Raw genomic sequence first — 22,446 nt, forward strand, 5'->3', positions numbered from 1 at the left:
GTCAAGGTAAAAAAATAATCTTTAACAAAGGCAAGGGATATAATTTGTTTTGAGAGAATAACTGTAATAAATCTCTGTAAGTTATTTTGTCATAAATATCACCTATCAGTTACTAGGTAAGTGACTTTTTTGGCACATAAAAGTAACTTACCCACAGCCCATCTGAATATCTTATAATGAAACATGGAATTTGCTTGTTTACATCTTTGCAGACTTGCACAGTGCTAATAAAATAGGTGATATCTACAGTGATCTTCTCATCTTTGACTTGACACCATGACATTATTTCTTCCTGCTCACAGCTCATGTCACAGAAATGTCAAACAGAATGAGTCTTCTTTAAATATCACTTAATACAAGATCTTTATGCACCAAAAGACAGCAATAAAACCTTGACATGCCAGGACAGCTTGTCACCTAATTCACTTAGTGATTTGGATGCTGCCATCACCTGTCAAACATTGTGACAAATGTTTATCTCATTAAAATTCTGTCACCAGTTAGCAAATCAAGAACTTGGACACTTATGAATGAGCCACTGGTTTGCTACCATAGTATGCTAATTCACACACCACGCTACTGGCCATCGTATTAAGGGACAAAAGTTTTGCAACAGAATCAGTAATACTGTTACTTCATACTGTAGTACAAATATCCAATTGCTTCTAACAAACATTTTTAAAAGGTAAGAGAGATATCGCTGCACCCCCCAAGCATTTCATGGCTGTAGCCTGCAGAAGTATTCTCAAGGATGTTACCACCAGTCATTGCCTGCAATTGCTCCCTGATATTTTTTGCTAGATCCATGACAACATACACTTGGCTTATATTGGAATTCTCAAATACCGGAAATATTGATTGACATAGGGTGGAGTAGAGAAGATGAATGCCTTTATATTCTTCCACTAAAACATTATTTTTCAGATAGTACACATAAGTCCTAGAAGGTGATGGGAGGTTGGAGAAAACTTTTTTTAAAAAAAGAAATGATATCTAATAATTAGTGAAAGCCCAGCTGCAGGAATCTATCAACATAATGATGTTTTCCTACATGTATAGCTAAATATATTATCAGATGAACATTCCTCAAGAAGTAAGAAGTTTGAGGGATATTATTTAACTCAGCTGGTTCTCTTTCGAGGTGAGAGCATTGGATACTTATGACACAGTTCGAAGCAAAGAGGCATTTCCTATGGGGCAGCAATGCTACTACCTCACCTTAGATCCCAGACAGACCCTGTACTCCAAGGGTACTTCTCACTGTCTCTGCCAGAATCTAAATTGTGTCTTCTTTTTATGTAAACAAAGCATTTAATTCTTTTATGTATATAGATAATGGTGCATTAAAGATATCAGCCCAGGGTATTAGAATAGTGGTAGGCAATAAACAAGACATTTTTGAAACTTATAACCTTTTTATTAAATATCAGATTGCCCAAGTCCTATTTTATTTATTATGTTTATTTATGTTATTTATAGTCTGCCTTTCTCTCAGAGACTCAAGGTAGATTACGCAGTGCAAGTCAATACAATCAACAGCTAGGACATTCCATAAACAATATAATAGGGTATGCATGGCAGAAATTTGAAAAGAAGCAAAAACTCAAATACAGGAATACAGTTTAAAACACTGCTGAAACAAACAAGTATTTTGATGTGAGCTATTGGGGCTGCCTGTCCCACCTAGTCAAGGGGTGGGGTGGGAAGGTGCAGGGAACGGGTCCAGGAGGCAAAATACCTCCTGGACAAGCCAGCAGCAAGCACACTCCTGGAGGGGCACGACAACATCACTCCCATAAGTGACATCATTGCATTGGAGCTGGGAGCACACGCATACTTTGCACATGCACAATTAAGATCTTCCTGGTAAGTGCTGGGTCTCCACACCACCAACGGGAGGGTAAGGGGAACTGGCAACCCCCTGACCTATCAACAATGAGGAAACAACCCCGTAGGAGCATACCTCCATCAACAGATATACCCACTAATACAGTCTACAGTCCCTGACCCTTCTCTCAGAACCATTTTCTTACAGCACAGCCCTATTTCCTGCATTAAATTGGTTGCAGTTTGGCAGACGAAAGAATTCTCCTGAAAAATTTATATACAACCCAGAGACTAAATGACAAGAAAATCATCCACAACACAGTAGCAGCAGCAGCAGCAGCGGCAATAATAATAATATCACATTTAAATCCAACCCTTCCTTCAGTAACCTGAGAGAAGCTTCATTGCTGGATCAGATTCAAGCCTGGTTCTCCCTCATTTAGTCCCACTCTGTAACCACAGTTTTGCACTGGCTCTTTATTTATTTATGCCATTTATTTATGTCATGTATGAAATGTATATAAATGTACAGCACTGGTTCACACAGGATAGATTTCACTATATTTACTTATTGTACACTTGCTGTATGGCAGCAAAATGCATGAACTGACTCTACTGAAAATTAAAGTGTTCAAGAAAATATACATATTATATCTATAACATTAGATCGGCAACAGCCAATGCAGAGATCCAAGTTCATCACTTCATGTTACACACACCAAGTGATGAACGTGCACATGAACCCAGCAGTTTAAAAGGAGCCTGTGCTTCAAAGCATGATACAGAAACCTGCTCCATCCCTGTCTCCAATAGAGATGAGTATGCAGAGCACTCAAACAATGCTTGCCACAGGCTGCCTCCTTGACACTGCAGTGTAAGAAAGCTGTACTGATTTGATAAATCTCACTCCTACCTTACTCAAAAAGTTGCAGTAGCGTGATGTACATAGATGAAACAAGGAAATAGCATTGTGCAGAAAGGGGCACAAAGCCCTAACTACATGCAAACTCTTGCCTGTATAACAAGGTGTCCTGGGGATACTTATCAAAAGTTAATGGCAATCATTAATTAATATGTGAGGGAGTTTGGCTAGATGGGATGAATTGATTCGACAAAATGAAAGACATTCTGTGAAGTCTAGCGAGACAGTTACTTGTATGACACATATGCCAGTCTCTATCACATTGAAATGTCTCAGGAATCTTTCCCCAAAGTGAAGGAAGAAGCCCAAGATCTGATCCTGCTCTCTTTCCCCTTTTAAAAATCTTAACATTTTTTACCAGTAGGTCTTCCAAAAGATATACTTCATTTCCCACATAAACATCTATCCAGGGTGAAACTCAACCACCATTACCTGTTTCTCTTGCACCTCCTTATCCCACATACTTATGAGCTGGCCCACAGTGCTGCCTGCTGCTATAGCTTCCATCCTTCCTGGTGCATGTGCCCCCCGCTCTTTCAAATGGCTGTTTCTCCCCACAGAGAAAACAATCCAACCACATGGTGCACAGTAGTAAGGAACCAGAAACACTGTACTGGAACAGTATTCTAAGTAGGACTGTAGCCTTCCACAAGGACACCTTTCTGCATGCAGACCTCCTACCTACAACATCATGGAGGCTTGATCAATAGTAAGCGCTATGTTTTCTTTAGAGCTATCTAGTTTTGTGTTACTGTGAAGGATATGAGTGTACTGAGATGGAAGACATTCATAAGGTTGTTCAGTTGCTACCATGTGTTGCTTTCTATACAACAGTAATGGGGGACATCATTGGAGCTAATGTGGTAGCAGTTGTGGGTCTGGTAGCAGTTACCACAGATGCTGTGGAAGTGCATGTTTGTTAACTTCCTAGAGCACTTTTAATTTTGCTGCTCTGCAAACACAGGATTATATTTACATAAACCAATAAGCCCTTGAATAGCAACTGTTTGGCAAACTGGGGACATCCTGTTTGTTCCTATTTTCAGCTTTCCCCCCTTATTTTTCCAACTGGCAACAGGTAAGATATATTTACAGTGAAATCCTAAACAGAGTTACTCCAGTCTAAGTTTAGACTGGGTACAAAAATTCCATGTTTCAATCTGTCTCAGAAGTTGAACTAAAATGAAAAAACTGCCTTCCCCATGGGTTCCATTTTTTTATAATTCTCTTCTGTATAGATGATCATTATATAATGCAATTCTCCTCTGAGACTGTAACCATTTTTTTAAAAAAAAACTAACCTGGCAAGGCATCACTGTCTAGGTATCTGGAATTCTTGAATACAGAGAAGAGAAACTTAAGGTACAGGAGAGAATATTATAGATTACTGTCAACAGCTGTCTGCTCCCTGTAAAAAAGTCAGAGATCAAACTGATAGTAGAAGAGAAAGAAAGAAAGAAAGAAAGAAAAAGCAAGCAGGAGAATTCTCCAAGAGAATGCTCTCAGAAGATAAATGACAGCTGACCCTAGCAGCCCATTGCACCTGCTCTAGCCTCAAGCTTAGAAAGCTGTGCACAGCATATGCTAATATCCCAGAGAGAGAAAATGAATGCCAAGTTATATTGCTCTATAGCAAACTCTGCCAAGAAGGTTCCTTGGAGGGGTCTTTCATTCAAGGAATCACCCAGCACTCCTGCCTAGATTCATTTGTTTGCTTTATTTAAACAAGCACATAAGACACAATGCTTGCAAAGGCAGGAATGAATTGTTTAATCAGACAGTGGGGGCTGCTGCTAGCCCACATATTCCGTGAAGTAATTTAAAGGCTTAAATTAAACTGTCACTTTTCACATACAGCAGGTGTTGGTGTGATGGAACCTGTACACCTGAAGTCACAGTAATGGAAAGAAGCTAACATACCATCACAGATCTCTGCAGGGGTATCAAAAGCTAAAGGCCTTTCTGGGTCCTCGGTACATTTTCCAAGACCTTGCTGCCTAGGGCACTCTAAGAGAGCCAGTTTGGTGTAGTGGTTAAGAGCGCGGGACTCTACTCTGGAGAGCTGGGTTTGATTCCCCACTCCACTTGAAGCCAGCTGGGTGACCTTGGGCTAGTCACAGCTCTCTGGAGCTCTCTCAGCCCCACCCACCTCACAGGGTGTTTATTGTGGGGAAAATAATAACATACTTTGTAAACCGCTGAGAGGACATTAAGTTGTCCTGAAGGGCAATATATAAATTGAATGTTGTTGTTGTTGTTGTTGTTAATACATCATTAAATGCCTTGAGGAAAGCTCCTTCCCTCCTGGGAGAACTAGAGAAGCTGCCTGTCTTGAAATGCACAGTGGGTGCTGGTCAGCAATGGTAACTGGATAGAGACCAGTGTGGGTAGGACATAGTGAGCTGGTCTGTGAAAACCAACCCACATAAGCAGAGATGTCTGGAAATGCCCTAGCTTGAAATCCATATAATTCCTATCACAGTCATTCATGATTCTTGCTATGAAGAATGCCTAATGAGAATACTCATAGGCAAAAATTGTCAATGCAGAATTGTCCTAAATCAACTGATGGGAAACAATTCTTCTCAAAGTGTGCCCTGTGAGAGACCCAAAGAAAACGAAATATACTTTGGTACATGAACTCTTGGAACTCTACACATAAGTAGTGCTGCTATTTTAAGCATTTCTAAGAGTTTCTTTTTTTCTTGAATGTTAACAGGTAGGCTCATAGAAAGGATTTATGCTAATAGTGTGGGAATAGTGATATGTTATTTGACGGTGTTCAAAAATTCAAAGTGTGGAATGTTGTGGAAATAATAAATTAACTGCCAACTCAAATGTAAATTGGCTACATGATGGCCAATCAATATGTAGGAACCAAAAGTCCATTTAAAAACAAATTGCAGCTGGCCTTGCGTAGGTAAGGCGATTAATCATCAGGGGTGTCTGAGGGCACAGGCTATAAATTTAAGAGACTGATACATTAATAGAGAAGAAGAAAAAACCCAGCGACACAAATGATGAATTCTGTATATTATGAAGAATTACTTCCTCATTTAAAAGAAAAAAAAAGATTTATGGGGATTAACATGGGAGAGGTGAATAGAAATCATTTGTTTTGTTTGGATTAAGTAACCTTGATGGTGGTTGAGTTACATTACACAAATACAAAAATGCTATTCCCGAGTTAAGTGCACTGGATGGCATCAGACCACTTCTAAATCCTCTTGCACCTGCAGGACCCAGTGCTGTGCCATCATAGTGAAATGACGCCAGCATTCAATACTGTTTTGCAAACAGTAGGACACCACCACTGAAAACCTTTTATTGGCAGGATCCAGTCAGCACAAGGGGAGAAACTGGACGTAGTGTTGAAGCAGCAGAACTTTGCAGGATCCTATGCTTAATCAAGGCTCACTCTTACAGTCAGTATAGTTTTACATCAGCAAAGAGTTAGAACAAGAAAGAACATACCCAGTGGAATCAATGAAGAGCCTCTATCTCCCCCCACAAGAATCCGCTACAACAGATTAATCAATTAATTCATTAAAACTTCAGCAGCTCACATATCAAAAAGCACAGCATTTGGTTACATCATTCTGTCCCCAAATCTAGAGACATGTAAGTACACAAGAAAACAAAGTTTTAGGGAGGGGGACTTTGCTAAAAAGGAGGACTTTGCACAAGAAGAAAACAGTGAACAGCAAGGATAGATAAACAGACAGGCAACACTTATTTTCTCATTTTACATGTATTCTGCCTGAGGAACCCACAAATGCTCACGCACCAGCAATCTCAACTCCACTGCTGTATATATTGCTGCAAAAACAAGGCATCTCAAACAGATAAAGGAGATGCCTGCTATGCCCCATTGCTCTAGGCATCTCAGTATGTGCACAACATTCAAACACGAGTCCTGACTAGAATGTGTCTCCCCCTCCTGGAATATGAGGAAATGTGTGCCTCCTTTAGGCAACAAGTGGTAGCAGTGGTTCCTGTAAAAAGGGCACAGTGTAAGTGTGTAGTTATTAATCGGAAGACTCTAAACTGACAACGGCAGGTGAGCTCCCACCCTGCCCAAAGGAAAGCAGTGACCGTTATTGGGGAATACCATGTACTCAACTCCATTTGCTAGTAGTCCTCTTTGTACCATTCTGACTTATTGTTTCTTGCAAGATTGGAGCTAGCTGACATGGCGCCAGAACAAACAGTATCTGCAGACCACATCACCATACAGTTTGTTTCACTGGCTGGATCATCTCTGCCCACTGAAGAACCCTAAACATAGATCCATGGAATAAAAAAGCTTCTGGATGATGACATACTCTATCAATGATTCATTCAATGATTCATTCAATCAGTGCCTGGTCTTGGATACTGACCAGTGCAGCTCTTACTCATTTGTTGTTATTTTGGTCATCATCATCATTCTCCTCATCTCCTCCTTCATTTATTATTTATTTATTTATTATTCATTTATTCTCCGCCTTTCTCCCCAATGGGAATACAAAGCGGCTCACATCATTCTCCTTGCCTCCATTCCATCCTCACAACAACCCTATGAGGTAGCTTATACTAAGAGTGTGTGGCTGGCCCAAGGTCACCCAGCAAGATTCTATGGCAGAGCAAGGATTCGAACCCAGGTCTCCCAGATCCTTGTCTAACACTCTGATCACTACACCACAGTGGCTCTGTGGTTTATGTGTGGTCATTTGGAGCCCATTTCTTCAAATAAAGCAGAAATTCATTTATTATTACATTATCATTATTATTATTACATCCAGGCAGCCTTCTAGCATACAACAAGACAAAGATTTTTCCCAGAGTCAGTGCTCCAGTGCTAGACAGGTAGCATGAGGCGCTTATGGAAGCAGCAGTGATAGCTACCTGTTCCTCTCTGGAGTTGCCTTCTTTGTCCTCCCGGGACGCTGTGCCTTTCCAGAATTCATGACAGACAGCAGGAATATCCATCATAGATATACAGTGACAGGGAAAGCTGTACCTTTTGTAACTCAGTCTGTTGTGGAGCTTTCAAACATACAGGGCCTTGGCACAGCTAAAAATTATTAGTTATCTAGTTCCTCTGCGGTGCTGAGAAAATGTCTTCTACAGCTTATATCAGGGAATGAATGCTTTGACTCTTTCTGTTGCACCTCTAGCTTTATGATGGTTAGGAGATAGGGAATTCCCTCCCTGTTACTCTTCACAGGTTGGGCAGAGAGGTAATTGGAACATTTGATACTTTGAGAAGAAGCCAGATACCTCTCCATTCCCTCCAGTCCTTATGGTTAGAGCCTTCTGGAAAAGCTCCAATTTGTAAACAGAAATAGGCATAATCTCCATCACAAACTCCTCCATGGGAATTCCTCAGAAATGTATTGGCAGAAAATAAATACCACACAGGAAAAATAATAGGTTATCTACATGCATGCATATCAACATATTCAACATATCAAGGTAGACTACAAATATATAAACATATCAACCTATCAAGGTAGACTATAAACAAATAAATATTGCTGCCACAAGTCTGCATCAATCTAAGCATCCAGTGAATTACTACCATCATCCTTGTACCCTGTTGCAGTGTTTGATCGTATTAAAATACAATGTTTTAATGATCATTTATAGGGCATCTAATTAACTCTGCTTTTGTCTACAAATGCTCATGTCACAATAATTTCCCAGGCTTCAAGGTGCCAAAGACTCCTCCTAATAAAAGTACACCACGTGTTTAAATTATAATCATTCATCCTTTCAAAAACCTCCCATTTCCATTTCACAGGTGAGGAGCTGGGAGATGGTTAACAAATCCAAGGCTAGTCAGCAGATTCACAGTTCAGCAGATATATGAACCCCGGATTCTCAGATCTGATTCCAACAGCTCATCTTCCGAGATACACTGGCTCTGCACTACATAAAAAAACCTCCTTTTTATTTAGCACTCTATCTCCAACGCTGGCCAGCTTTCATTCCTCAAGAAAAGCATGATTGAGATAGCCTATTATTTTCTCAACTGTTTCGTAATGAGAACAAGTGCTCCTGAACATGGAAGTTCTATTCATTGTCCGCATGACTGTGCCTCAACAAATTCTCTTCCCTCATGTTTTTATTTTGTTTTATAAGAAAAAATAATTCTATACAATGTCTTGTATTTGCAATCTGCAAATTCCACTTGCACAAAATCTTGTGCAAAACCTCGTGCTTTCCTCCATATATATTATAGTGCCCAGAAATTGGTTGTACAAGATCTTGCATAAGCGGAAACCCAACTGGGGACACAATAAGTTTAACTTAGCATAAATGGCTACTTCAGTCTTTTTCTTATCTATCAGCTTGCACAAGAACTCTAGCACCAGTGAAAAATTTTACTGGGTTCAACCCAATGCCTAAATTTAAGCATTCAGAGAAAGGTAAAGAATGAATGCCTTTGAAAATTTAAGGCACATTATTGATCTCCTGCAATCAACTGGAGTTCTAAAAGAAGGGACAATTTTAAAAAGCAGTTAATACTACTTAAAACTAGTAGGCATTGTATTACATCAAAGTGAATCATGAGAGGTGCATAATGGAGAAAGCGCCAAGAATCTGCAGAAGTAAATTAGAATGTTTCCTAAATAAATTCTGTTAAGCTTAATCCTATCTAACAATATTGCTCATTAGACATGATATTAAATATTGCAGCTCAGTTGGACAACTGCGAGATTATGTCATATGAGGAAACATCACCTTCTCTACTTGTTTTCACTAGGGAGACTGCTGGTAATTTATTTTTATTAACAGGAATCAGTCTTGTCATAAATCTGTCATTTTAACTCTGATTATAAGCTGTTTACTCTTCTCTGCAAAATACTGTTATACATGCAAAACCATTATGCATAAAAGTCATTTTATAGTCTAAAAATTGGGTGTTTACAGATTGACATACTGTGGTGAGAAGCTGCTGCAACCATCCTTGGAAATCAGTCAAGAGAGTGATGGATTTTAATACATCCATAGCATTATACCAAGGAAACTCTATGACTGCTTTTCATCTTGAACATTTTTGGAAAGAGTTAGATCAGTTTTAGTTCATTCGAAACAGCTGCTTGTAGTAAGCATTTACAGATATAGAACAACACTGATGGTTACTGGAAGGAAAATCTAACAACAATATAATCATAAATAATAACAGAGACTACATTGTGCTATCAAATGCTAGCCAAATGTCAAAACTAGGGGTGTAAAATCAGGATCTGCGAGGAAAAGTCTGGATTTTTGCTGATCCAGCTAAATCCAGCTTTCTCAAATCAAACCAGAGAATCTAGGATCTGGTCTAGGAACCAGATCCAGACCACCAGATAAATCTGGGTAAATCCAGAAAATGTGGCTTCAGTCTCTGGCTAGCTCCTTCCTGGGCTTCTCCCACTTTTTTCAAGAGAGGAGAGGGAATGAGGCAGGGAGGCAGAAGTGAGTGACCAATCCATGCAGGAGCTCTCCTTGTCTGCTTGACTTCTTTGACAGACACTGGTTCAGTTGGCCTAAGCTGCAGTTTGAAATTCTCTGTTTTGACATGATTCTCTGGTTTGACGTTGGCCCCCTTGATTCACGTTAGTTCCGGGGAGATTCTTCCCATTTCCTTGCCTCGCTTTGGTTCTTTTGGGCTTCCTCTTGCATTTGGGAGTTTTCTTTGGCAATTGGTAGCCTTGCCCCCATGTGTTTCTGGCTTGAGAGTCTGCTTGGAAATGTTTCTCTGGAGAGTGACTAGGGGCACCTTCTTCAGGGGCCCATAGACTTGAACCCAGTGGTCCAATCTTCCTGAAACTTGGGGAGTCTTTAGAGGACAGTCAAGTGTAGGTTCCCTGAAATTCAGTGGAATTTTCTTGAAAAATAATCAGCCACCCAGACAGTCCCCAGATAGTTTTCCCCATAGAAAATAATGGCCAATTAAATACATGATTCTCTGATCTGTCTTAAATGGATCAGACAATCTTTCCCCTATTCTTCCCCTAGTCCCGGAAGCTTCCCCTAGACAAAATATATTTCCCGATCCAGCAAAAGCAGCACTACCTAAAATGGCCCACCTTCTATCCTGGAGAGCCGCTGAAATGGCATTACTCCAGTGTCTATATGAGCAAAAATCAGTATTTTTAAATCAATTTTCACTTCTTAAAAATTTAAATCAGAGATTTTTTTAAAAAATTAAGTTTCATTTTTTTCTTTTTAAAATAACCTAGTTTAAATAAAATCTGAAATTGATCTGAACACAATGCAAACATGTAATGTTTTATAAGTGAACCTGTGATCCTCTTATGAAAAACTTTGTCTTTGTAAAAGAATGAGCTGTGAGGAAAATATTTTTGTCAATCATCATGCAGCACAGTACTTTCTATACTTATATTATGGCTCAGCGCTGGTGTCCTGAGACTGATCCATCTGTCACCTACTGATCCATCTGAGTAGCCTTTCACTTATGGTCTACTCAGTAACTATTACCTACCCTTGCTTCTAGCTGCAATTGCTTACTTTTCTGGGGTAAGAATGGGACAAGATAGAATACTTACAGGACACAGGAAAAGAGGCAGACTATAGCCAAAAGGAACATGGTAAAGGCTAAGTAGCTTTACAGTGTTGATTGGTAGCTAGCACCTGTCTACAAAAATCTGGCATAGCTGCAAGTTGTAAGAGAAATGCTATGAGGGGTTATGAGCACTAAGTTGTCTAAAAATAAGCAGTGTATTGTGGCACACCATTTTAAAAAATGTTAAATATTTAAGAAACTTCTAAGGATAATAGGAACTTGTAATTTAAATCAATTCCCCTCATCTGCACAGTCTTCTAATAACTTTCCAACTAGGGTTGCCAAATCTTCCAGAGCCCAAACCTGGGGACGGAGGGTCACATATCGGGGGTGCTCTCACCAGGGGACTGGTAACCCTATTTCCAACTCTAATTCAATATCCTAACAATCAAGTCCTAAAGGGCTTCAATTCTATGTACTGACTGTTTCCACCTCCACCTCTGCTGCCTCAATGCCAAATCACAATTTTTAACATCAGCTGAGAATGCCTCTTAGGTACATCATAGCTATGCCAAGTTGAACTTAAACAGAGATAACCAAGGCAATATTCATGGTAGCAGTTCTTCAGTGTTGGAATTCTCATTCTCAGAGATTCACCGAAGTTGGTGTCTAAGTAGTTCTCTAAAGAAAAGGGGGACATTCTCATATGAGCAGTAAACATTAATATCTGCAATATTTTAGCGGCTCGAGTTATTAGACTGGCAGCCCCTGGAAGGTTTGGGGACAGGACTAGCTGGCATCACTGTGACATCCTTTCCATTCATGTAACTGGAGATGATGTCACAACATCACTGCAATGCTCTAGCAATCTCCCAAATTTCTATGGTTTTACCATAGAGATTTAGATTGCTAGAGTTTTGTTGTGATGCATAATGTCACTTCTAGTTACACAACTGGAAGCTATGTTGCAGCGTTGCTGTGATGACATTCCACCTCCCATTTTGTTCCTGCTGCTACACCTTGTTTTCTTAGTTATCATTCAACTTGGGCCACTGAAGAGAGAATTGTGATGTAGTAGTTAGAGTATTGGAGCAGAACTGGGGAAACCTGGATTTTAATCCCTGTTCTGCTATGTATCTTACACGGATCCAACTCTCTCTGCTGAATCTACAGGGTTTTCATGAAGATAAAATGGAAGAGGAAAGAACCATGTATGCTGCCCTGAGCTCCTTAAAGAAAGGGTGAGGGTAAAAATGAAATAAAGAAATAAAGACAGATGTAAATTTATCTGTCTGTATTACTTTAGAAATATTTTATTTTTCTACTAAGCTGCCTAGGAAGCCAGAAATTTGCATTTGAACACAAGGAAGTGATCTCAGCAGGAGGGGGAAAATAATTTATACCTATAGATAGGAACGCATAAAGATATAGATACTGAGTTATTTGAACAAACATTAGAAATTAAGATAAAAGGTCTTCCTGCTAAAGAGGTATCTTGTACTTTTTTCAAAAGAAAATTTTAAAAACTTTAATCACCTTTATAAAGCCCCATTTCCCTTCAAAGTGAAACTTAAATATTTACATTTTGATTAAAATAAAGAGATTCCTGCAGACTCAAGAAATATTAGGAAGAGATATGACATGTACAGCAATTATTGCAGACAACTTTTGACGTTGCATTACTGCCATCTACTGTTCAGAGCCATGTCATCTGAAAGCTACTACTGTTAAACTTGCCTCCCTTTTCAAATTAAATCATTTGCTTAAATGTCACACATGCCAGTCACTGCTAATTTCAACAGAAATCAACTTTTTCTCTGGGAGGTTGGTTGTCAAGGGCTAAAGGACATGTTTACAGTATTTTGGAGACCTATGCTTCCTGAAAGAGAGCTTCATGAGGTTTGGAGACTGATGAGCTGTGTATGGGATGCTTCTTCCCAACCTTTTCTCGTATGAATTCCCCTTCCCTTCTAGGACTTCCTGCAACCATACCTGAGTATTATAGCTGTACCAGGGCTAAACTATTGCTAAAGCCAACCAAGATTGCCCCAAACGATAAGAGGCTTGTAAAGACCTGCAATATGTTCCTAAGCAGAGTTACATCCTTCTAAGTTGATTTAAGTCAATGCACTTAGAAAAGTGTAACCCTGTTTAGGATTTCACTGCTGGTTAGCTCTAACCTACACAGACATAACCCTAATTTAGAGTTCCAACAAACTATGGAAGGGAAGGAGAAATTTGCAGGTAGATGGGTAGGAAAAGAGTGGTTAAGCCTGAGAATCAGAATAAAGTCATATTGAATTTCACTCATAAATTGCTACTCTATTATATTCCCATATTTACATATTACTATCCAGGGAATAGTTTAGAAGACTTACCATTATATTATTTGTTTTTAAGTATTAATGTGGGGTGACATTTGTAGATCTAAGTGGTTTTAACTTGGTGTATAGATTTTTTTCAAAAATCATTGAATAACATAGGACAGCTAAAGGTCCATGGCCCATTCCTGCTAGACAACCAGAGGCCTCAAACCTTTGGACTGCAGACATTTCTCCTCCTAGAAGAAGTTGCCCATTCTTATTTCTAAAATTATTCCAGCAGAAAAATGGTTTAAATAGTGGATTTCATCCATCCCCTATTTAACAAACCATCCTTAGACAAAAACGATGTAGCCAATTTTCACCCAGTCTCTCATCTGTTCTTTCTGGGCAAAGTGGTTGAGAGAGCAGCAGCTGACCAACTCCAGGCCTTCTTAGACAACTCTGGTGCTTGGGACCCTTTTTAGTCTCGTTTTAGGCCAGGCTATGGGCTGGGGATGGCTCTAGTGGCTCTAGTTTTTGGTCCTTCTGGACATGTCTGCAGTCTTTGATACAGTAGCCCACAGCATCCTGTTGAGGCATTTGGAGGCAGAAATAGGTATCAAAGGATGTACTTTGGACTGGTTTAAATCGTTCCTCATGGAGTGGACTCAAAGGGTTGCTACTTGAGACCAGCTGTCTTCAATGTGGGAATTATCTAACAGGAACAAGGTGCAATCTTATCCCTCATGTTATTTGACATCTATGTAAAGCCTTTAGAAGAAATCATTTGCAGCTGTGGAATTGGATGCCATCAATATGCAGATGATATCCAGCTCTATATCTCACTATTCAAATTCCCTGGTGATGCAGTAGAGGTGCTTGACAGCTGTTGTCAAATGGCTAAAAGTAAAAAAAATTAAATTGAACCCAGAGAAGACGAAAGTGATGCCAGCTGGAAAAGCAGAGATCTTGAGTGACGTTGTGTTTCCAACCATTGATGGGGTTCAGTTGACCCTGCATTATTCAGTTAAGAGCCTAGGAGTTATACTGGATCCAGCACTGCTGCTAGAGAAACATGTAAATGCTGCTGCAAAAAAGGCCTCCTCTTAACTCAGACTAACTTGGAAGATGGTCCCTTACCTTGACACAGCTGATCTGGCCACCTGGATTCATGCTATGGAAACATCAGTACTAGATTATTGTAATACACTCTACATAGGTCTCCCCTCAAAATCCACTTGTAGACTCTAGATGGTACAAAATGCTGCAGCTTGTTTACTTTTAGGAGCTAGAATGCGTATGAGAAAGGCAGACTATGAGTGAGTGAGTGAGTGAGTGAGTGAGTGAGTGAGTGAGTGAGTGAGTGAGTGAGTGAGTGAGTGAGTGAGTGAGTGAGTGAGTGAGTGAGTGAGTGAGTGAACAGGAGTGAACAGGAGTGAACAGGAGAAAAGTGGAAAAAGGAAAATAAACTTAATGTTCCATTTTGCCCAAAGGTAGTTTTTTTTAAAAGCATCCAAATAAATATCATTTAATCTAAACATTCAGAAATATATTTTCTTCATGAAGTTCCACTTCTCCAAAGGGTTATTGCTAGGTCATTGTTCAAATAATAATTTGAACAGAATACAAAAAAATTTATAACTGTATGACTCCCTGTCTGTTTAAATGATTAGCGTTAAAAGACCTCTTGAGCAGTCCGTAGTTTTGGTTCCATGCATTTCCTTGGGAGTTAATATTTTCAGTCATGCTGAGCACTGATTGTACAAAGCTGGCTTGTGGTTGTGTGATTGTGGTGACAAGCCCTGCCTCTGATGTAGCTGCATTGAGTCTCCTGTGGGAACAGACCCAATGCACATACAAATCACACACGTGCAGGTGTTTGTGCAGGATGCCAGACTGTGAATACAGAGCCCGTAAGATTGCTGTGTCTGTCCTTGTAGCAGATGGAATATGCTTGGGCTATAGCAGGTCTTTTTGCTGCTTCATGCTCCCCACCCATGTGCATTCAAACTACGTGCTTAACATGTCTAAAAAGGGCTCTTAATTCATAAGATCACTCCTGCAATAACTGGCATGGATCTGCCTTTCTTGATTTTCCTCTCATTTGCTCAACACAAGACTGATCACCCAAGTCGCATATTTGTTAGATGTTAAGGTCGACACACACTGAGTTTTCAGTCTCACTTCAGTCTCACCTGGGGAAGTATTTGTGGAAAGAGCTCCCTTGTATTCTCTGGTAAGGTAATTCTGGAGTTCATTTCAGGACTGTCTCATTCAAGTATTTCAATATATGATAAAAATCAAACTTTACCACCTCAGAACTAAAATATATGGATTGTGTAAGTCATCTTTGTCATAACTATTGCTGGGTGAATTCTCTTGACATTAACAGTGACAAAACAAATACATGTCCTACCCCAAAAAACTAATCCTGAAGGGCTGCTTATTAAGAAAGACATTTCAAATTTGACACCATGAAGAAATTTCTATCAGAAGGTGTTCTCTTGCTCGTCCTCTAGCAAGAGTATAAAATTGGTTCCAAAAAATCAAATGGTGATCTCACTCCTCTCCTTATTTCTTCCCTGTTCTCTAGCCTTCTCTTTGTGCATTATATATAATTTTATTTTCAGGCAAAATGGTGCTGAAGAAAAGGCAACCAGCATGATTAGATGAACAAATGCAGTGCAACCAGCAGGGAGCCATTTGTTATTGTATTAATCGATTCAGTTTCGGCTGAATGTTCTCTTTGGAATACCTTCAGAGAAACAAACAGGCAGCAAACACAAGGATTTAACTACCCAGCAATCTGCTGATTGTCTCTTGGATATTCATAAGTTATAGGGCACCTTCCACCTTTAGATTTCATTTCAGTTGTAATAAGAAGGCATAAATAATTGAGAAACATGCAATAAATTATTCAGGTGAGTGCACAGTTTCCAAGGAATCCTAGCATGAGTCGGGATTAATGGTATAATGCAAGTCAGAGGCAGAAGTTGTGCTGACACCCCACGATTACCACATGCAGAAACGGTGCTGGGTGCTTGGCACTTCTCAGCATGTGCCTTCCACCAACGGGACACATTAACACTTCTTGAATATTTATGGAGCTGAAGTCCCTACTGCCTACTGTGTACTTCTGTTGCTTGGTCGTGCATGCCTATAGAACAGCAAGACTTAACTCAAAAGCTTCTTTCATGCAACTGATTGGGACTTTCGTTATCCAGAGATGATAGCAATGTCTTCCTAGTGACTACTGTTCGACAGCACACTAATGTTGAACTATTATAACTAGTGAATCATACAGATATAGACTAATTGGAGAAGTGCCCCTTTTTTAAAAAAAAGAGGAAACTCTCAGGATTTATAGGCAATAGTGATGAAACAAGTTTACATTGGAAGCTGCTACTTAATATAATCAATCAGTCCTTTATTGGCATAAGTACTTAATAATCCTGATAAGGAAGACAACTAGCATACCTATACTACAACCTCAGATCCATTTTATACCTGTTTGACTGTCATGTTCCCCCTTTCAACAAAGAATTCTGGGAACTGTAGTTGCTTAACAATGTCATTTTAAACAGCGTTACTGCTTAGAATGGCACTGTCTGTAAGAGTGCCAAAATGTTAGGTATTCCTACTCATGTTTCAGAACTACAGCTTCATGGAGAGAATAAATAAGTTTTAAATGAGCTTAAATCTGGGTGTAGTTTTTCTGCTTGATTTCACAGAGGCATAAGAAGGAATAGCCACTGAAAGATGTTAACTTTCTTGTACTGAATGCTGCATGAACATGCTGATTATCTGGAATGGTATCAAGAACACAATCCATATAAATATCTTTTACTAGGGCCATCCCAATGACCCATAACCAGAACTGTTCTTTAGGCTATATGGTTTTTCAAAAATTGTTTAAAAACAGTTTTTGGAGGGGAAAATGCAACAAGTCCCTAAAACACCACATTTAGTGATTTAGGCAGACTAGGAGGCAAAAACAACTCCACCTCTTCCCCCCGCCCCCGCCACCCCTCACTATGAACTCAACAGAGGTTCATAGTGGTGACTATTCCTTGTGCCCACCTGCCCAAAATGAAGTTTGAGGGAAGTGCTGGCCTGGTGGCTGCACACTTGCTATTTGCAAAGAACCAATATGATTAATTTGACAAAACTTGTAAAGAAAGGTCCAGATACAATATGCATACTTTAGAGGAGAAAACCTCCTGTTTCCTCATATGAGTGGGTGGCACAGATTCCTAGACAATGTCCCAGCATTGTGAAATGGAAGGAAGCAAAATGTCATGTGACTGTGCAGCAATAAAAGTATCCCAAGGAGCTGCTCAGTGTCCACTTCCCGCCCCATTCTGGCTGCCTCACTGGAAGTCCATCAGGGGTCAGACTACCTGCAGTTGCCTGACAATCAGCCAACAAGAAGCAGCTGGTGAGATCTCTTAAGCCAGCCCTCATTCTGCGCTGTCCAGTAGCTAAAGAGGAAGGAAGCTCAGCAATAGGAAACAGTGTAGTAGGGAAACACAAAAAGACAGTAAGAAAGCAGGAGAGCAACAGAATTAGCAAGCCTGGAGATTTCACAGTCATATAGCTGACACCTCTGTGTCCTCTGATTGCCAGCAACTCTCAAACTGCTTTTTACCCAAAGTCTATGGTTAACTATAAACATGTAAAAAATCTATGCAGCTTTAAATGTAATATATCTTTGCACTGCAAAAACAATGTTTTGTTACATATTACAAATCCTGCTTTTATTTGAAGAGATGATTTATGGACATAGCTGTAACCGGTCATAGACTACCTGAATAAATCTGTTTATCTAGCAGGAGGAACATAATCAACTAAAGAAATGGTATTCACTAAAGTATGCACTTGTACCACACGCATACACTATCCCATGAACACCTTTCATAGCTATAATCTTATTTAATTGATGAAAGGGAAGTGCTCAAATATTCAATTCTTTTTCATCTAAAATGAATAATAATGTATCAGTGAAACCCTAGGCAGAATTAAATCTTTTTAAGTCCACTGACCTCAATAGAAGGACATAACTCAATTTATGATTAGATTGGAAAGGAAGTACTTTACCACTTGGAGAGCAATTGGTTTGTGGAACAGGATGGTGGCCACTAGTTTGGCTGGCTTTAAAGCAGAACTAGATAAATTCATGGATTACAGGTTCACCAATAGCTATTAGCATGACAACTAAATTGAATTTCTATGTTCAGAGAGAACTCTATTCTGGGAATAATAGTGCCTGGGGGGGAGGGGGGGAGTGGCAAGAAAAATGGAGGCTGTGGATTTCATGAGCCACTTCTGGAGTCATGCACTGTTAGATATTAAAACAACAATTACATATGATGTTACTTTCCCACACAGAATAACTAAGAATGTTTTCAAGAAGATCAGAAGCCAGAGGAGCTTACTCAGAAGTAGAGATGGGCACGAACCGCATTACAAACCTTAAAAACCCATGAAATTGGCGATCACGCGATCACGATCCAGGGATTCGTTATCGGCCACGGCAAGCGAACCAGCGGTCGGTAAAAGCCTGGTTCGTTGCGTTCAGCAACGGTTCGTTAAGGCAGACACTCAAGAGCCAGCAATCAATTCCCCTGGCAATGGAGCTGGGGGAATGCCTGAGCTCTGTCTGCGCTCCTTCTGTCACCCTGGAAACCCGAATGGAAGCCCAGCTTACCTTGATCGGCAGGTCTTCCTTCCAACCACGGAGCTGCAAAGTGGTTACAAGTTGGGAGAAGACACCCAGGGGAGGGAGGGGGGAAGGGGGTGTTCTGTAGCCATGGGCACTCCAATCTCATCCCTGCAAACCCTGATAGGCAGCTCTGACGTCCAAACACAGACCTCCTGTGTTGCTCAATGGGACCTGTGCTTATAAATAGCCGTGGTCTCCCAGGCTGGGTTTCACTTTCAGCGAGCAGTGGAGTGGGACAGAGCTCTTGCTTGCCACTTGCTAGCCTTTGGAGAGAGAGACTGAGAGTATAATTGAGCTTAGATTTTTGTGGGAGTTTCCTGGGGGCCTTGGATTGGAGAGGGTATAACTCCAAGATCCCTTTTGCAATCGTGTCCAAACTTGGGTGATGGCTGTAGGAGAGCCTGCAAAAGACTCCCCGGGAATATGGGCTCTCTAAGTGCCATGGGGGCCATTCCACACCCCACGAACCGTGAACCGCGAGCCGGTTCGGTAACGGAAAATGTTCCTTGCGGTTCGCGATCTTGGGATCGTCGTCAGCACCAAACCGCGAACCGCTGGTTCGTTAATTTTTTTGGTTCGTGCCCATGTCTACTCAGAAGTTTTTCAAGAGTAGTAGGCTTGGTAGAGTGTGGCAGCAATGACCCTCTACCTGCATCATAACAAAGTAAAGTACATTCAGACATTTAATACTGCTGGAAGTGACAAAGAGGAAGACATGGCTCTGCGCTTCAGCAGCTGGCAAGCACAAGCAAATTCCAAACAATTCCAAGTCTACCAACATTGTTGGAAACTGAGCCGCAAAATGCTTTACAACCCACAACTATTCTAAGTTTTTGTCAGTGCTTATTTGAAACTAAAAGACAGTCTTGTCTTAAAATAGAGATGTTAACAGGAATGCTGAAATGCCTGTCATATTAGAGCAGAAACGGACTGTTCGTACCTTCTGTTGTATTCATAGTTAGATGCCTATTTTCCCTAAACTTCATTTACATCTGCTGCAAACAAGGATGACAGGGTGTCAAAGGGCCCACTGTCAAATGTGCAGCTGAGGTTAAATAACAGTTCTGGCAAAAGCTGTTGCAGCACCTCAGACTGCGGCTGTTGCTTTGTTGTGGTGTGAGTTATACACTGGCTCCCCCAAGCGCTTCATTGCTCAACTGCAAGTGCACAGCTAAAGGAACCAGGCTTCAAGACAGGTAGAATGCCTGAAATGCATTAAAAGATTTTCTGTACAACGAACGAAGGATTTAGAAGGCACAGCATTTTTAAAGAATAAAATGTTGCTTTTGAAATTTTGAATTCAACTGATTTTGTAATTCTTCACCACTGCTATGGCCAGCAAAGCCTTAGACCAGCTAAAATCTTTAGTAAGGAGATTTCTCCTTGCCTTTGCTAGCTGCAGTAGTTGCTGCCTGCCAATCAGAAGTTTGCTCTGTATCAGCTGCTTGGCAAGGGCTGGCAGATGCCTGAAACTGAATTTGAATAAAAATAAATATTAACTTACTTGGGAATGATCAGGCTTAAGACTAAAGAAAGAACAAAATTGTTTGAGACAGAGTAGAAGAAAGTGAAGGAAGAAGCCGGAATAAACTAGAGGGCCTTATAGGTCTATATCTACCTACATGAAAACAGGTTAAATATTGGGTACAGACAAACATTACTCTGTTGTGAGTGTGACCCATCATTTTCCCATGAAGATATCTTAAAGACAATAAACAAATCAGCCACACAAGCAGATTACTTACAACTGTTCTTCTTTTGCTTTTTTGTCTGAAACCAAGTAGACGGTTCCAAAGCTTCCCCGGCCAAGTTTCTGCTGAATTGTGTATCTTCCTGCAATCAATGCCTTTGAGCAAGTAGAAATGGATGTGAAAGAAGGGCTGTGCTTGACAACTTCCTGGAATCTCAACATTTCTCCATGCAGCAAAGGTTTTTGTTATGTTTATATATTGAAAAACAAAGGCTTCTTTAAATCCAGAGCAACTGCAAAAGAGAGGGAGGGGAACCTAAAGTTACAAATCTTTAAAATACTGTTTGTGTCAATTTAAAGGAGAATTTCTTAGGATATTATATCATTGATATCAAACATCTCAGACTCATATATGAGCTCAATTCCTCCAGGAGGAGCAAAACTCAGCACAACTTTTAGCAGGGCCTAGCAACAGCAGAGTTCAGACATTAGTTTTGCAAACTATATACTAAGTATCGTCCTCTCTTTCCCCTCATATCCATTAGATGACAACTCTAGGCAGCTGCAAAGACTCAACTTTTAATATTAGCAAACTAGTTATATAGGAAAGGGATGTATTTTATATGATGTATTTACAAAGTGTTTCAAGACTGACAACAACATTATAGGACTTTTTAGAAAAATGGTCTTTACTTTGTATGCATGGAAACACTAAATTTCAAAGTCATTTGGAACCATAGGTACTTTTCACAATGTGTTAGCTTTTCTTACACAGATATCAATAGCATCATGAGTTTATTCTGGTTTGTATATAAATGGTAGATGTATAGTAATCCATTATGGTGTTGCAATATAATTTTTTAAAGTGATATAAGTAGAATATTAAATACTGATTTTAGTGTTTCGGTATTTAATATTCTAACATATTAAAATATATATAAATTATTAATTACAATATGTACAGCTATAACCCCCTGTGTATTTGTCTTCCTAGATACTAAATGAAAGCACAATTATTAATTTAATTTTATACAACAGCAGCAATATATACAACACTTTATAGTTATATAAGCCTTTGGAAGCTTACAATATATTTTTTGACATTTGAATTCAAGAACTGTGACTATGTAATACTTAGATTTCTATCTGGTTCCTGATGTATGCCAACAGCAGACCAAAGAGAGGCAATTTCCCCTCAGGTACAGCTCTGCTATGTCCTGTGTTTAATACCACTGCCACATATATTGTTTACTTGTTACCATTTTAACCCACCCTTCCTCCAAAGACATAAAGGCAAAGTAAATTATTCTCCCTTCCTCCAGTAACCTGTGAAGTAGGTTAGGCTGAGAGACGGTGACTGGCCCAAGGTCACACAGCATGTTTCATGGCAGAATGGGGATTTGAACCTAGGTCTCCCAAGTTGTAATGCTAAGGAACTCTTTCTTAGATGTAAGCCCCATTGAACAAAATGGGGCTTACTTC

At 39.9% G+C, this 22,446-nt stretch overlaps 1 protein-coding gene across 3 annotated transcripts in view; it reads right to left on the reverse strand.

Moving 5' to 3' along the window:
- Nucleotides 1-22,446, reverse strand: part of NEK11 (NIMA related kinase 11) — a 123,468-nt gene that overhangs the window by 94,805 nt on the left and 6,217 nt on the right. For all 3 annotated transcript variants that reach the window (XM_054991512.1, XM_054991511.1, XM_054991513.1), the window contains exon 2: nt 21,020-21,257. In XM_054991512.1, the coding sequence (XP_054847487.1) occupies nt 21,020-21,186 (167 nt within the window). In that variant the 5' untranslated portion in view covers nt 21,187-21,257. The remainder of the gene's footprint in view (nt 1-21,019; nt 21,258-22,446) is intronic.

This window comes from Eublepharis macularius, chromosome 11 (genome assembly GCF_028583425.1).
Source record: "Eublepharis macularius isolate TG4126 chromosome 11, MPM_Emac_v1.0, whole genome shotgun sequence".
Taxonomy (NCBI): Eukaryota; Metazoa; Chordata; class Lepidosauria; order Squamata; family Eublepharidae; genus Eublepharis; species Eublepharis macularius.